The sequence below is a fragment of the Mobula hypostoma genome, chromosome 4 (assembly GCF_963921235.1).
Source record: "Mobula hypostoma chromosome 4, sMobHyp1.1, whole genome shotgun sequence".
NCBI classification, from domain to species: domain Eukaryota; kingdom Metazoa; phylum Chordata; class Chondrichthyes; order Myliobatiformes; family Myliobatidae; genus Mobula; species Mobula hypostoma.
The window spans coordinates 26,070,475-26,087,127 of NC_086100.1; the positions used below are offsets into that span (position 1 = coordinate 26,070,475).

The window sequence follows — 16,653 nt, forward strand, 5'->3', positions numbered from 1 at the left end:
TTGTATACTTAAGGTATCTGAATGCTTTTCAATTTGCATATGCAGAATAGTTTCCCGGATAAGCGGCAGACATGGAACTGTACAACAGGTGACATTATCTTTCAATAACAAAATAGTAAAAAGGAAGAAGTAAACTTTTTATAAATAAAAACATTTAAGCAAGTCTTGTATTTCTGCAATGTCTTTCATATTTCTGTCAAGATTGCTACTTGAAGCATGGTCATTACTGTAACATTGGAAGCCAAGTTTGTGAATAGAAGACTCCTACAATCCGCAGTATTGTAGTGACTATATAATCTTTTTTTTAAGTGCTATTAATTGAAAATAAATACTGGTCGGGATATGAAGGCAAAACCCTGAGGCTCTTTGATATCTTACTACTAATCTATTTGTCTCTGTTCAGAGTCCGTGCAAGCTTAATGTCATATCTAATGGGTGCTGCAGTAATTCTTTTGCAATAATCTATTATATTTTTATATGGCATATATTCAGTATTTTTTTACATTTCCTTGGTAAGGTGACTCCATTTTGATTCAGCTGAAAGAAGACAAGATTTTTTAATATTTTCAACAAATATGCTGTCTGATACTCAGGTATGGAATTTGCAACATGCAGTTCATCAAGTTTACTTGTACATTTGGGGAGTTATTGCTCCTGATCTTATTGGAATTGCACTGGAATTAGTTGTTGAACAAAAAGGTTATAAAATGAATTGGGCAAATTGGAGTCCTGAACTGCTGTTCAGTATATTGTGACTTGTGTCAGTGAGGCAGTTCCTGTTTATTTTATGAGAGCACTGATTCAGTGGAACACTCTGCAGAGTAACAAGTTAGGTAAATCAGGGCACCTGTGTAACTTGTATAGAACCAGGGTGTGGTTTAGGCTTCTTAGCATTTTTCATCAGTTTACAGAAGTAGAAAATCCAGACAACACTCACAACACGCTGGAGGAACTCAGCAGGTCGGGCAGCATCCGTGGAAAAGATCACTCAATGCTGCCCAAGCTGCTGAGTTCCTCCAGCGTGTTGTGAGTGTTGCTTTGACCCCAGCATCTGCAGATTATTTTGTGTTTAGAAAATCCAGACAATATTCAGCAGCCCTGGCAAATTAGTGAAGAGAAAAAAAATTAGTGAACATTATATGGTGCCTGACCTGCTGAATATTGACAGCATCCTGCCATGTTTTAGATTACTACCATGTGCAGCATTTTGTACTGCTCATTGGTAAACAGGAACCCTCAGAGAATTAAGGCCTCAAGCATCCATGCACTTCTGTATAATGTTTTGTGTCCATCTCTGTCTGTTGGCCCTATCATAATCTTCTGTCAATATTGAGGAGGAGAAGATGGCAGCGCAACAGCAGCGCGTGCGGCCTCTCCGGTGATGAATATCTGTTATCTGTCAAGTAGGGGACCGTGCACAATTCTGATTTGATGGAGACGGACGTGAGAGTACGGAGGAACATCTGGAAAACTTCTGAAACGCCCGCTTTGCTGCCGCTGCTACTGTGTGGTAACCGGAATCTCCGGAGCAGAAGGCCCGGAATCCTCGGCTTTGCTTGTTTCAACGGCCAAGACGAAGTCGAAGGCGCTTGGCAGAGGATGGCGCTCGGGAGGCTGTACCGGAGGGGCTGGTCGGAAGCTCGAAGTTTTCGGACGGACGGACTCAGTGTCGGCTGTGGTTGGCTGCTTCCAAGGCATCGGCAAGTTGACGGTGCCTGGAGGTTTATAGCAGGGAGTTTCTCCCTTTTGCTGCCTGCTATCGGGGACTCGGGAGTTGATCGACTCGGGGACTTTTGAGACTTTTTTTTTACCCTGCCCATGGTTTGTTCTTCATCAAATGATGGTATTGCTTTGCACTGCTGTAACTATATGTTATAATTATGTGGTTCTGTCAGTGTCAGTCTTTGGTTTGTCCTGTTTTCTGTGATATCACTCCGGAGAAACATTGTATCATTTCTTAATGCATGTATGCATTTCTAAATGACAATAAAAGAGGACTGAGCATTCTCATAATCTAATACTCTTCTTACTATCTAAAGTACTAAATGCCAGTTTCCATTTTAAATATAATTGTAAAGGAATGCAAGAACATCCTCACCAGACCTTGTACCCTGTTTCATTCTGCTGTCAGATTATTAACTGGGTGGGGTTGGTGATAATTGTTCTGAATCTGAATCTAACTCTTTAGTAATACAGTAATAAATTCTACAAATTATAACCTACACATTTTCAACACTTGGATTTCTTAACAGCAACTGAATCAATTTTACATAGACATAGCTATAGTTGTTCTCTTCAGTTGATTAGCTCATTCTTATTTGTTTAATTCTTTATTATTTTTTAAAATCTATAATCTAGAGCATTTTAGCTTATGAAGCTGTTAAAGTGTATGTTTTTGCAGAGTGGCTAGTGTGGTAATTTCTTGAGGTTTGAAGAGTAATGTCATTAGTTATTGCATGCGAAGGGGTTGGATAATTTTTTTTTGGTCTTGCAGTTTGCACAAAACAGCATACTTCTGGTGCTTGCTGTAATGGAAAGATAGACTGTATATTTGCCAAAGGAAATACAGAATTCTGGCTTTTCAAAGTCTCGAATATGTTCATTTCAGCATGAACCTCGAACATAGAGTTGTGTAGGTAGAACCAGTAATTTCCTTTATTGATATTTTTAATATGAATGTCACAGCTTAGGTCAGCATTATCTTAAATTACAAAAATATTACTTTATTAATAGTATTTGCAAAATATACTTCATTCAGACTTATTTATCGCATGTACATTGAAACATGCAGTGAAATGTGTCATTAGCATTAACAACCAACACGACCTGAGGATATGCTGGAGGCAGCAAGTGTCACCACACACTCTGTGGCCAACATAACATGCCCATTATGTTCAGCAGAACAATAACAGCAAAACAACAACAGCAACAGCCGAACAAGCCACTTTCCTCCCTCCCATCCACTTACGCAGACAGACAGTCCTCCAAAACGAGGACAGTCTGGGCCTTCACTGAGTCCACTGGTCTCGCAGACATCTGCCTCCGCTTTCCCAGTACATTTATATGCCATCATTCTCCTTGCAAGCTGTATGATTCTATTTTTATTTTCCCTTTGCATACATTCGATGAGCAATTAACCCAAGGAGATTTTATAAAATTCCACATTGTCAGTGTACAGTTGCAGTAGGACAATGAACGGTGGCTTTTGCCCACAAAGTATTGTGTTGGAAAACCATCTAGTTTTGGTCAGCCCAGAGGTATCTTTTACTAAATGACTCTCATCGTCCGTGAGACTGGACGCAGGTTGAGATATCACTTCATCAGTCATTTTAACTCCATTCCCCAGTCCAACATCAACATGTCTGTCCACAGCCTCCTCCACTGTCAGGTCGAGAACTCCCTCAACACTGAATTTTGTTTTTGTTTCCAGACCTTCCTGGAAAACGTGCATTCAATAACAAAATGGATGATAGTCTCATCCTGGGCACAGAGGACAGAATGAGATGCCATTAAGACTCTGGTTGTGCCTTAAAAGTCTGAAACGGAGGCCTTTCCCATTATCATTTGAATGTTGTGGTGGTGGGACATATAAGGGTGTGGACCATAGCCTGATTGACCATGGTCAAAGATATTCTTCTGCACAAATGTTTTGTACAAATGGTGTATGTGACATGGATAGTACAGGTGAAAAGAATGTTCTATGGCAACGGGGCCAGACTCGTCCGTCATAACATAGCGTTTGCATGTCCTGGGCCAGTGGACAGTTTGATGAAGCCACAAGTGGAGATGACCATCAGGGTGAGGACCTTACCTCTTTTTTCATCCCCCACCCTGCAATTTTCTCTGGAGATGAGGACATCTCTTCAGTGAAATCAGTTCATTTTCTGAAATCCTGTGTGCAAGAACTGGATGCTGCACTGTGCATGTCAGTCTTTTTTAAAGATAAATTAAGGGCCTCTTAAATCTTAGATTCACTAATTTCAGCTAACATATCTTCATTCCTAACATTGGACAGACTAAGGCTAAGCAACTGGTACCTGCAATATTATCACAAACTGCAAACCACTACTTGTATTTGTTTTCTAAAACATTGACCAGTAATAAGTAGACATTATCTCCAATAAATTGCTCACTATATAGCTCTGCATCATCATATATTGACAATCACATTTTTCCGATTTCTTCTTCCTCCCCCATTTAAAAAATTATCTTGCTCTTTAAGCCCAGGAGAGTTCTGCCCCCATAACTATTCTTGGTGCCATTCTGTATTAACACGATTAACCAATAGACCAAATGGCCTAAATCTGCAAAGCCATACACTGTCGCATGATGAAAGTCAAATGCGAGTGGATCCAGCCTGCTGCTGCGTTTCTGGACACAACACTGAGTCTGGGCAAGTCCTGTAGACTATTGCGGTGGGGGGACCAAATGCATTTATACCCAGTCCCCTGTCTCGATGTGAACGGGATGGAATATCCTGCACCCCCACCTTTTATTTGAATTGGTTCTCTGAACTTCATTATAAAGGACAACCGAACAGTAAATGTTGAGAGGATGTTGATAAATGTTGAAATGTTGATAGGAATAAGGAACCTTGGTTCTCAAGGGATATTGCAACTCTGATAAAGAAGAAGAGGAAGTTGTATGACATGTATAGGAAACAGGGAGTAAATAAGGTGCTTGAGGAGTATAAGAAGTGCAAGAAAATACTTAAGAAAGAAATCAGGAGGGCTAAAAGAAGACATGAGGTTGCCTTGGCAGTCAAAGTGAAGGATAATCCAAAGAGCTTTTACAGGTATATTAAGAGCAAAAGGATTGTAAGGGATAAAATTGGTCCTCTTGAAGATCAGAGTGGTCGGCTATGTGCAGAACCAAGGGAAATGGGGGAGATCTTAAATAGGTTTTTTGCGTCTGTATTTACTAAGGAAACTGGCATGAAGTCTATGGAATTAAGGGAATCAAGTAGTGAGATCATGGAAACTGTACAGATTGAAAAGGAGGAGGTGCTTGCTGTCTTGAGGAAAATTAAAGTGGATAAATCCCCGGGACCGGACAGGGTGTTCCCTCAGACCTTGAAGGAGACTAGTGTTGAAATTGCAGGGGCCCTGGCAGAAATATTTAAAATGTCGCTGTCTACAGATGAGGTGCCGGAGAGTGGCTCATGTTGTTCCATTGTTTAAAAAAGGATCAAAAATTAATCCGGGAAATTATAGGCTGGTAAGTTTAACATCAGTAGTAGATAAGTTATTGGAGGGAGTACTAAGAGACAGAATCTATAAGCATTTGGATAGACAGGGAATTATTAGGGAGAGTCAACATGGCTTTGTGCGTGGTAGGTCATGTTTGACCAAACTATTGGAGTTTTTCGAGGAGGTTACCAGGAAAGTGGATGAAGGGAAGGCAGTGGATATTGTCTACATGGACTTCAGTAAGGCCTTTGACAAGGTCCCGCATGGGAGGTTAGTTAGGAAAATTCAATGTACCAAAAGCTCTCTTTGGTATACATGGAGAGGTGGTAAATTGGGTTAGACATTGGCTCAATGGAAGAAGCCAAAGAGTGGTAGTAGAGAATTGCTTCTCCGAGTGGAAGCCTGTGACTAGTGGTGTGCCACAGGGATCAGTGCTGGGTCCATTGTAATTTGTCATCTACATCAATGATCTGGATGATAATGTGGTAAATTGGATCAGCAAGTTTGCTGATGATACAAAGATTGGAGGTGTAGTAGACAGTGAGGAAGGTTTTCAGAGCCTGCAGAGGGACTTGGACCAGCTGGAAAAATGGGCTGAAAAATGGCAGATGGAGTTTAATACAGACAAGTGTGAGGTATGGCACGTTGGAAGGACAAACCAAGGTAGAGCATACAGGGTTAATGGTAAGGCACTGAGGAGTGCAGTAGAACAGAGGGGTCTGGGAATACAGATACAAAATTCCCTAAAAGTGGCGTCACAGGTAGATAGGGTCATAAAGAGAGCTTTTGGTACATTGGCCTTTATTAATCAAAGTATTGAGTATAAGAGCTGGAATGTTATGATGAGGTTGTATAAGGCATTGGTGAGGCCGAATCTGGAGTATTGTGTTCAGTTTTGGTCACCAAATTACAGGAAGGTATAAATGAGGTTGAAAGAGTGCAGAGAAGGTTTGGAAGGATGTTGCTGGGACTTGAGAAACTCAGTTACAGAGAAAGCTTGAATAGGTTAGGACTTCATTCCCTGGAGTGTAGAAGAATGAGGGGAGATTTGATAGAGGTATATAAAATTATGATGGGTATAGATAGAGTGAATGCAAGCAGGCTTTTTCCACTGAGACAAGGGGAGAAAAAAACCAGAGGACATGGGTTAAGGGTGAGGGGGGAAAAGTTTAAAGGGAACATTAGCAGGGGGCTTCTTCACACAGAGAGTGGTGGGAGTATGGAATGAGCTGCCAGACGAGGTGGTAAATGCGAGCTCTTTTTTAACATTTAAGAATAAGTTGGACAGATACATGGATGGGAGGTGTATGGAGGGATATGGTCCGTGTGCAGGTCAGTGGGACTAGGCAGAAAATGGTTCGGCACAGCCAAGAAGGGCCAAAAGGCCTGTTTCTGTGCTGTAGTTTTTCTATGGTTTCTATGGTTTGCCTCAGCATCTACCATTCAGTTGTCCTCAGGATCAGGGAACAGTAACATAACATTCTTTCTTCTGAACTCCAATGAGTACAGGCCCGAGCTTTCCTTGTACAACAATCACTTGATATCCCAGGAATCAACTTGGTGCCTCTTTATATTACACCCAATCAAGTACATCCCTTTTTAAACAGACCATCACAGTACACAGCATTCCAGATATATGCAGTCCTCTCTGCCCCTCACCAATTTTTGTAGATTTTTCATTAGAAGTACCCTATCTGGATACATCAGAGCTTGGAATGCCATTGGTAAGTCTGAAACTACAAGAGACAGCGCATCTGGGAAACCAGCCTCCCCTCCATGGACTCTGTCTACACTTCTCACTGCTGTGGTAAAGCAGCCAACATAATTAGGAAGCATACCGCTCCCGGACAATCTCTTTCACCTCCCCTCCCTTCGGGCAGAAGAAAAGAAAGACTAACCGCTCAGGCTCAAGGACAGTTCTATCCTGCTAAGACTATTGATTGGGTCTCTACTATGATAAAATGGGCGCTTGCATCTTACTGTCTGTCTGCACTGCACTTTGCCTGTAGCTGTAACACTTTAGTGCATTCTGTTATTGCTTTCCTTTGTACTACCCCAATGCACTGTTAAAATGAAATTATCTGTATGGATGTCATGACAACAAAGTTTTTCATTGTATCTCTGGAACAGTAATAAACTAATTTACAACGTCACAATATTTCTTCATGTACAGTACTGTGCAAAAAATCTTGGGCAAATAAATATAGCTATGGTCCCTAAGACTTTTGCACAATACTGTAGTAATTTTATATATTGTACTGCACTGCTGCCACAAAAAAATCCATAACATATGTGAGCGATGATAAACCTGACTCTGATACGGGTCTCTATTGCGGACCGAGAGTGGAAAGGGGGCAGGGAGAGGGGAATCATGGTTGGGAAAAGGGGAACGGAGTGGGGAACACCAGAGAGACATTCTGTAATGATCAATAAACCAGTTGTTTGGAATCAAATGACCTTGCCCGCTGTCTCAGAGCTGGCTGTCCTGGCAGCCACGCTGTCCCCTCCCCGGCCCCTGGCTCGCCTTCTCTGCCTCCTGATCCACACCCCTCCCGCAGCCGTCTGCCCTTGCCCTTCCCAACATGTATTTCTCCTGCCAGGTTTACAAAGTCGCTTTCTGCTCCACTTTGACAAATCCAGTACTGTGCAAAAGTCTTATGCACCCGAGCCATATATGTGTGCCCAAGATCTGGCATGATAAACCTGAATAATTCCCAGTAGAATATGCGGGATACTTGGCTTTGTTACAGGTGCTACTTAAGTGCATGTTGTTGTTGTTTTTGGCACTATCAACATCAAATCTTAAATTATAAACTTTGTTATATACTTGTATTTAATCTAGTAATTATTCACTTAGATCGGTGAAAATTCTACTGTTAATGGAGTGTAAATAATTTGTGAAGTATCCTGACTATATATAATTCCACCATCTTCTCCCCCCCCCCCCGCCTCCTTCTTTAGGTTGCGATAATTAACACAACTGGAGAACTGAAAGAATACACAGACCAGAACCTTTTTCCAGTAAAGGGTGAGTAGAAAAGAGCAAAGGAAATTTGTGTAAATTTAATTTGAAAAAGTCACTAGATATATAATAAATTTTAATCTGAAATGCTTTCAGATGCAAGGCAGGCTTCAGAGGAAGTGTTTTAAGAGTGTTTTAAACCTGGAATGTGTTTTTATTCTGGAACTGATAATGAATTTACTTCAGGTAAATCTGGTATTGCTTTCACTTGAGTTTGTATTGAGAAGCAGTTGAGAATTGGATTATATTATGCTGGCACAGTGGTACCTCATGACTCCGGCGGTCTGGGTTTGATGTTTGAAGGTAGTGTGCTCTCCCTGTGGTGATGTGCATTTCCCTCCAGGTTGTCTGGTTTCTTCTCACATTCTCAAAACCATTTTTTTAGCCAGAAGGTGGTAAATCTGTGGAATTGATTGCCACAGATGGCTATGGAAGCCAAGTCACTGGGTGTATTTAAAGCAGGGGTTAATAGGTTCTTGATTAGTAAGGGTGCCAAAGCTTACAGGATGAAGGCAGGAGAATGGGGTTGAGATGGAAAATATATTAGCTGTGATTGAATGACAGACCAGACCCCATAGGCTACATGTCCTAATTCTCCTGTTGTGTCTTATGCTATTTTGGTTAATTTATCACTGTAGGTGTTGGCGTGTGGCCAAGTGGTTAAGGTGTTCATCTGGTGATTTGAAGGTCGCTAGTTCAAGCCTTGGCTGAGGCAGCGTGTGTGTCCTTGAGCAAGGCACTTAACATTGCTCTGCGATGACACCGGTGCCAAGCTGTATGGGTCCTAATGCCCTTCCCTTGGACAACATCGGTGGCGTGGAGAGGGGAGACTTCCAGCATGGGCAACTGCCGGTCTTCCATACAACCTTTCCCAGGCCTGCGCCCTGGAAACCTTCCAAGACGCAAGTCCATGGTCTCATGAGACTAACGGATGCCTATAAAAGTTGCAGAAACACATGCATCTGTGAGAAATTGGTCGTTGGATAGTAAGTAGGAAAATGAGATTTCTCTAAGATTCGGAGTAGACTTAATGGACCAACTGGCTGGCTTCTGTTTCAGTGTGAAATAGATTAGGTCCTCCATTGATCAGGGTCGATCATGGATGTTGCATCCTCGCTGTCTATGATCTGGAGAGCAAGCAGTTGCCCATGCAGCAGGGTCAGGCACCAGTCGCATTGCTGGACTTGCCAGTCAGCGTTGAACTCAACCTAGGACTACCTTAGGGACTCCAGCTCCATATTTTTCCTCAGGGTTTACTCCCAAAGCCTTCCCTATGAATGGGTGTAGCTGCAAGGCAGCAGACGTTTGAGATCAGAGTTTCCTTTCTCCTGCCAACGGTGGCTGACAAGCACCATCTGCCCAAAGCGAAGGTGTCAGTAACCCACCATTGCTCCTTCTCCTGTCAGTAAAAACAGTTTTGCTAGGCTTAGTAGTTAAGCCACACATTAAGACAAGCAACTGGACTTGGTTGTCAGAGGCTATTTGAGATTCATAGATTTGGGAACATTTAATAGGTAGTGAGAGCTTATTCCCACCACTCCCGCAGCTGTGACAACCTTTAGGAACCAAATATGTGAAATATGAGATTAATTTACCCATAAATCTGTAGTTCCTTTTATAATACTATTAGAAATCCTGGTTTACAACTTCGTGAAGGCCAATTTGCTGTTTAATTATATTGGTAAAACATCTGCACTAAAGTTTAGTGTATGGTGGTATGTCACGTAAAGGTATTTGAACTTGTGACTACATTCTGCAGTGATTTTTATTGTTTATCTCAGCAAACAAGAGAAGCGTGTGCAGGCTTTTGTGGAAATTGTGCAATAAGGAGGGAATGTTGACTTAGACCATGAGAGGCCTGCGTTGGGCATTTTCATGCCTTACAAGGCGCAGATTGGAAGTCTTGCTAATTAATTACACGACATATATAGATTGATGTGACTTCTTTTTCCTGAGATGGAATGTGCAGGAAACTAGGATTCATTTAAGTATTACTGGACACAGAATAGGCAAACTTTTTAGTCTGAGACTGGAGATGTGGATTGCTAATGCAATGCAGCTTTGTTAAAGTTGCTCTAAACAGGGATTCTCCCTTGTGCTATACCTGTACTCACCCTGAAAACTGAAAGGCCAAGTTCGCTTGCAGCAGATTTTGTCATTCACCCTGCTGGCTGTAATTGTACCTGAAGCTGAATCTCTTTGTTTTTCCTTGTTCTGCAAATTCTGCGTAGGACTTTTGTTGTATGAATGGGCAGAGAAGGGCCAAAAGGAATGAATCGACAGCCATGTTACTGATTTAACATTGATAAGATAAATTTCCCATTAATCACCTATGATAATGTCTGACATGAAATGATAACTTATCCTTTCCTATCAGGCATCAGTATCACAAATTAAGCACAGACCAGGTCAGATATCCAGTACCTATGGATCTTTTAAAATTTTCAGTTATCCCTCATGATATCAGCAGGTATTTTCATGGCACTAAGGATTATCCCTCTTCGCGACCCAGTTAACTTCTGGAAGCTATCAACTCTTATTAAGAAGAAGATTGTCACTGACTTTTATTTTGCTTTTAGGGTTGGGAGAATACCATACAATTTATTTTAAATACACATGGAGCCCACACATTGTGTTGGCCCGGGTGACTCCAGCTGTTGTGGTGAACCCAGTTTCAGGCTTATGAATTTTATAATAAGTTTTCTTCATGATCTGTGGAAATAACTAAATGTTGTCTAACGGTTTTTGTCTCTGGGAGTAGGTTCTTATTTTTTAAAGTTTACATTGATATCTCAAGAATGTGAGGGGTATCTCATTAAAACCTGCCAAATATTGAAAGGCCTAGATAGAGTGGATGTTGAGTGGACGTTTCTGACAGTTGAGTCTCGGACTAAAGGGCACAGACTCAGGATAGAAAGACATCCCTTTAGAACAGAGATGAGGAATTTCTTAAGCCACAGTGTGGTGAGTTTCTGGAATTCAATGCCACAGACGGCTGTGAAGGTGAAGTCTCTGGATATTCTTAAAGTGGAGGTTGTAGTTTCTTGGTTAGTCAGGGCATCAAAGGTTATGGAGAGGATCCAGGAGAATGATAGGTACTTTGTTGGTAAAGCCATCAAAAGTTACAGAGTGAAGGCAGGAGACTGGGGTTGAGAGGGAAAATAAATTAGCCATGATGGAATCGCGGAGCAGACTCAATGGGCCGAAAGGCCTCGTTCTGCTCCTGTGTCTTATCGGCCTACCTCAATTTTGTAAATACAGCAGGTCTTCAGTTACATGGATTTGTCTGCCACTTGAGGGGAAATAATTAAAATAGCTGATTCCGAGAGTAAAGCTATTAAGGCTGAAGCTACCAAATGCAAAAGGCATTAAGTTGGCAGAGATTTGAGGGCTGGAACACCGGCCTTTGGGGACTGCATGTAAGTCTACGGCTGTGTCTCTTACCTACTTGTTGAAAGAGATGCACTTGTGATTCTTTATTGCTTGGTTAATATTTCAATCCAAAGTACTTATAATGATCTGCATTAGTATATTAAGGTCTCATTTACAGTGAATGTTTTAAAAATTGCACCATCAATTACTCTTTCTGGTATTCCTATCATTTTGAATATAATTAGGAGCTAAATAATGTAAACATCTCAACGAAGAAGGGTCAGTAAAACGAGGCAGGAAACAGAAGGACCTCTGAGTTATCTGCCATGTCTCAGCAGCTATTCTAGTATCTGTGAGCGAACGATATCATTATGACTCAACCAGTTGAGCTTTCATGCAAAATACTCAACTCTTTGTGGTTACATGAGCATCTTAATAACTATCCGTTTGGTTCATGTTCTTTTTGTTTTTAGCCAACAATAAATTACAACGTTAACATTAAGTTCAGTTGATCTACTTAACAATGGGCTGAATAGCCTCCTATATCATAGGTGGCAAAGGAGCTGAAGCTTAGGCAGTGAGTGAAATTCGGCTGTAGTTTAGTGTTGGATTACTTTTAGCTTCATGCACTGTCTAGCTACTTCCTTCTGTTATTGTTGCTCTTGGACTCAGAAGTTTGTACATTTAAAGATACAGAACATGACGTCGAACTACAGACACTCAACAATTAGAAATATTAAATTGGATCTAAATTTTCGAAAAGAAGTTGGCATTTTGGCTCTAGGTCTCCTTTGAAAACTTTCGCATCTTTGATCCTGTGCCAGACCTGACCTGTTGCAGAATCTGGGTGGCTGTTTCCCTTGGGGAAATGATGGGGGATCTTGGCAAGACTGGATGCTGCTGGTAGATTCTACATTAGTGAGTAATTCCAAGACATCTGTTTCCCAGTGTATGCATGGATATCTGGAACTAACTACGATTTCAACACCAGTTGGAACTGCCAGAAAAAAGAGTCAGTATGACCAAGTCCATTTAGTTTTATATAATTACAGGGAACAGTAAGAGTATGGAATTCCAATGGGTTCATGGCAGAAGACAGTTGAAAGAAACACTGCTCACCTGTTTTTGCGGAATGAAAAGCAGAATAAAGACATTGAACTAGAAAAGGCAGTAGTCATGTTGGGGCCTCCATAATTTGGACAATAACAGGATGGAATTGTGAGCTCTGGGATTTGCAATGAGATAAACCTTAAAGAATGGAGATGGAGTAAGAGAAATAATAGAGGAAGAACTCAATATGTGAGATGGTTGAATAATTAAAAAGGAATTACTTGCAAGTGTATAACCCTTTCACAATCGCAGCGTTTCTTAAAGATTTACAGCCAATGAAAGTTACTGAAGTGTAGTCACTGATAAAATATAAGAAAACTACAGGCAAAATGAAGTTAGCCAGGTGCACAGCAAAATGGTGGTCAGATAGCTTGTATTTTAATAATATTCTTTGAAAGAGAAGTATTGAAGAACACCAGTACTGAGAAAAGTGATGGTTTAACATCTTGCTTCCAATGGTGGAGCACTGAAGTTTTACTTGAGGTTATGCAATTGAGTCAAATGTCCAATTTCTGTGGGAGAGTGGGGCATGAACACATGATCTCTGAGTTAAGGTGTGGAAGGGCTACCAGTGAGCCATGGTAAAATGACATCAAAATATTCTCAAAATAATTCCAAGTGCACAAGAAGTGGTAGCCTAAGAGACGAACTACCACCAGCACAGATGTGTGAAGTAGATTTCAAAGTCCAAAATAAATTTATTATCAAGTTCATATATGTCATCCTGAGGCTCCTTTTCTTGTGGGCATACATAGTAAATCCAAGAAACACAATAGAATCAATCAAGGACCACACCCAACAGGACGAACAAACAACCAATGTGCAAAAGACAGAAAACATCAAATATGAAAGAGGAAGAAAAATCATTAATAAATAAGCAATAAATATTAAGAACATGAGATAAAGAGTCTTTGAAAGTGAGTCCATAGGTTGTGGGAACAGTTCAGTGATGGGGAGAGTGAAGTTATCCCTTCTGCTTCAAGAGCCTGATAGTTAAGGGACCTGGTGGTGTGGGTCCTGAGGCTCCTGTACCTTCTTCCTGATGGTAGCAGTGAGAAGAGAGCATGGCCTAGGTGGTAGGAGAGCTTGATTATAGGTGCTGCTTTCCTGAAATGTGCTTGCTGGTGGGAAGGGCTTTACCCACGATGGACTGGGTTGTATCCACTGCTTTTCATAAACTTATCATTCAAGGGCACTGGTGTTTTTATATCAGTCTGGGATGCAACCAATCAATCTACTCTCCACCACACATCTATAGAAGTTTCTCAAAACATGAGATGTCATGCCAAATCTTCATAAAATTCTAAGGAAGTAGAGGTGCTGCGGTACTTTCTTCGTGATTGCACTTGCGTGCAGGGCCCGGGACAGATCCTCTGAAATGATAACACCGAGAAACTTAAAGTTGCTGACCCCATCCACTTCTGATCTCTGATTCCCCCGACAAGAACTGGCCCGTGGACATCTGGTTTCCTCCTCCTGAAGTCAACAATCAGCTCCTTGGTCTGGCTGACATTGAGTAAGAAATTGTCGTTGCAGCATCACTCAGCCAGATTTACAGTCTCCCTCCTAGATGCTGATACCATTGATTCGGTCAATGGCGGTGGCGTCATCAGCAAACGAAATTATGGTATGGCTGCTTTATGCTATTATTCTGAGATTGGCTGGAACATAAAACCACACTAAGATCAAGAACACTATGACAACTGGTTTTCATGACTTAGATGATTGTACTATGCTGAAGTTGGGTGCTAATCAGAGCTGAAAAGAACCTGGAAGTTCAAATAATTGGTGCAGATAAGGTAGTACCGTGAAAAGTGTGTAACTTCACATCCAGGATTCAGTTGTTATTGAATTGCAAATAGCAAGTACCTGCACATTCTGCAGATGCTGGAAATCCAGGACTAATTCAGATTCTCGGTCCGAAACGTTGGCTGTTTATTCATTTCCTTAGGTACAGTCTGACCTGCTGAGTTCCTACAGGATTTTGCATGTTACTCTAGCAAGTATCTTTTGTTGAAATTCCATAAGTCCAACTGCCTCTATCAGCAATTGAGGAAGTATGGTGTTTTTCCGTGCTGTGGTCTATGAGATGCTGATAAAACAATCATCACTTTATACTGATATAAATATTCACAAGTTATTCCTGTAGCCTGTTACTCACCTTGTAAGGACACCATTCTGCAGTTGCCGAAACAACTGACCTGCTGTGAGTATCTCAGGTTCAAGATCAAGTTTACTTATCATTCATCTATGCATGAATACAGCTGAACAAAACAGCATTACTCTGGGGCCAAGGTGCAAAATCACGTTACCAACAGCACACAGCACACTGCACTGAACACGTAGCACAAATAGCACATATGGTTACGATTTCAGAAAAAAGACGTAGTCACAAAGAAAAAAATAATACAGCCTGTGCCCCTGAGTACAACTGTAGCTTGTTCTGCTCCAGCTTGTGCTTCCACTGAGCAAACACTGGAGGGCAGCCCCCAACCCAGAATGGATTCCAATGAGCCCACAGAGGCCCCTGCTCTCTCCCATGTGGCCTCAGCGTCTCCTCCCCCGGGCAACAGCAATAGGCGACCTCGCGACCTAGGCCTAGTCCTCACCACAACCTATGGGGTTAGATGAGAGGCAGTTAAGTCGTCTTTGGGAATTGAGTTGGCGTTGGAATTTTGGAGGCAGGTCAACCTTTTATGGCATATTTGGTAATCCTATACCTGAACCAGTCAGACCTATAGTATTCCAAGCCACAATCTCAATAACAAATATTAATTTAACCTGGAGGGCTGGATTTGTTATTCGGGATTGGAATTCTTTTGACTCACTTCAGATAAAGCACAAAGTCATGATCTGCTGAGTGGGCGTGTTTGCTCAACACAGAAGAATGTACTTTTTCCTGATAGCCTGTGTTATTTTATATAGTTAAAGTCCCATCTGTAAACAGATTAGAAGTTGTAAGCCTCCCCTTTACTGAGTTCCGTGTAATATGTTTAGACCCTTGCAAAAACAGAAATAATAATGTGTATTTACTTTGCATCTTTAATGCGGCAAAGTATTCCAAGATGCTTTCCTGGAGCATTGCCACATAAAATTATACACTGTGCCACAAAATGAGGTATTGTGACAGATGACTGAAAGATTAGTCAGAGAGGCAGAACTTGAAGAATACTGTGCAGAAGGAAGTCGTAGTAAAGAGCTGGAAGGGTTAGGGAGATAACACCGTACCTGGGCTTTGATGGTTGACCGATGTTGCGGCAATTAAGATCACCAGGACACAGAAGACCAGAATTAGAGGAGTTTGGAGATATTGCAGAAATCCATCTCAAGTTAGTGTATGTTACCATGTACTTAATTTGATCATGTATTTACTTTGACTTTGGGGACTGCAGGTGATCTCAGAGGTGAGAAAGGACAAGGACAGGGAGTATAGCTATTTTATGTTTGTTTTTTTTTGTGACACAGGGTGGAGTAGGCCCTTCTGGTCCTTTGAGCCGCACCGCTCCAGCAGCCCCTGACAATCCTGATTTTACCCTAACCTGATCGTGGGACAGTTTACAGTATCTAATTAACCTACCCGGTTCGTCTTTGGACTGTGGGAGGAGACTGGAGGATCCAGAGAAAACCCATGCATTCCACAGGGAGGACGTACAGAGATTCCTTACGAAACGGCACCGGAATTGAACTGCGAACTCCAGAGCCCAAGCTGTGATAGTGTCACGCCAACCGCTGCACTACTGTGGCGCCCAACATTGGAATACATTGGAAAACAACTATTACACCTCCATCAGGTTCAGAACCAATTGGGTGACTTGTATGTCACGTATGTAACATGTATGTCATGTTAGAGGATGCAGAGCTTTGTACGTGCTCAATTTTATGTACGGGGAAAGCTGCATTGAGACCATAAGCAGAAATGTCAATGACAGACGTATAGGTTTGAGGTAAGGAGTAGGAGAT

General features: G+C 41.6%; 1 protein-coding gene across 8 annotated transcripts in view; it reads left to right on the forward strand.

Annotated features, from left to right (window-relative positions):
* LOC134345188 (transcription factor Dp-2-like) overlaps positions 1-16,653 on the forward strand; it is a 273,052-nt gene that overhangs the window by 47,640 nt on the left and 208,759 nt on the right. For 7 of the 8 annotated variants that reach the window (XM_063045426.1, XM_063045429.1, XM_063045431.1 and 4 more), the window contains one exon: positions 8,151-8,217. In XM_063045426.1, coding sequence (XP_062901496.1) covers positions 8,151-8,217 — 67 coding nt within the window. Of the gene's footprint in view, positions 1-8,150; positions 8,218-16,653 lie in introns of those variants that run through there. The other variant, XM_063045435.1, reaches the window with a different exon arrangement.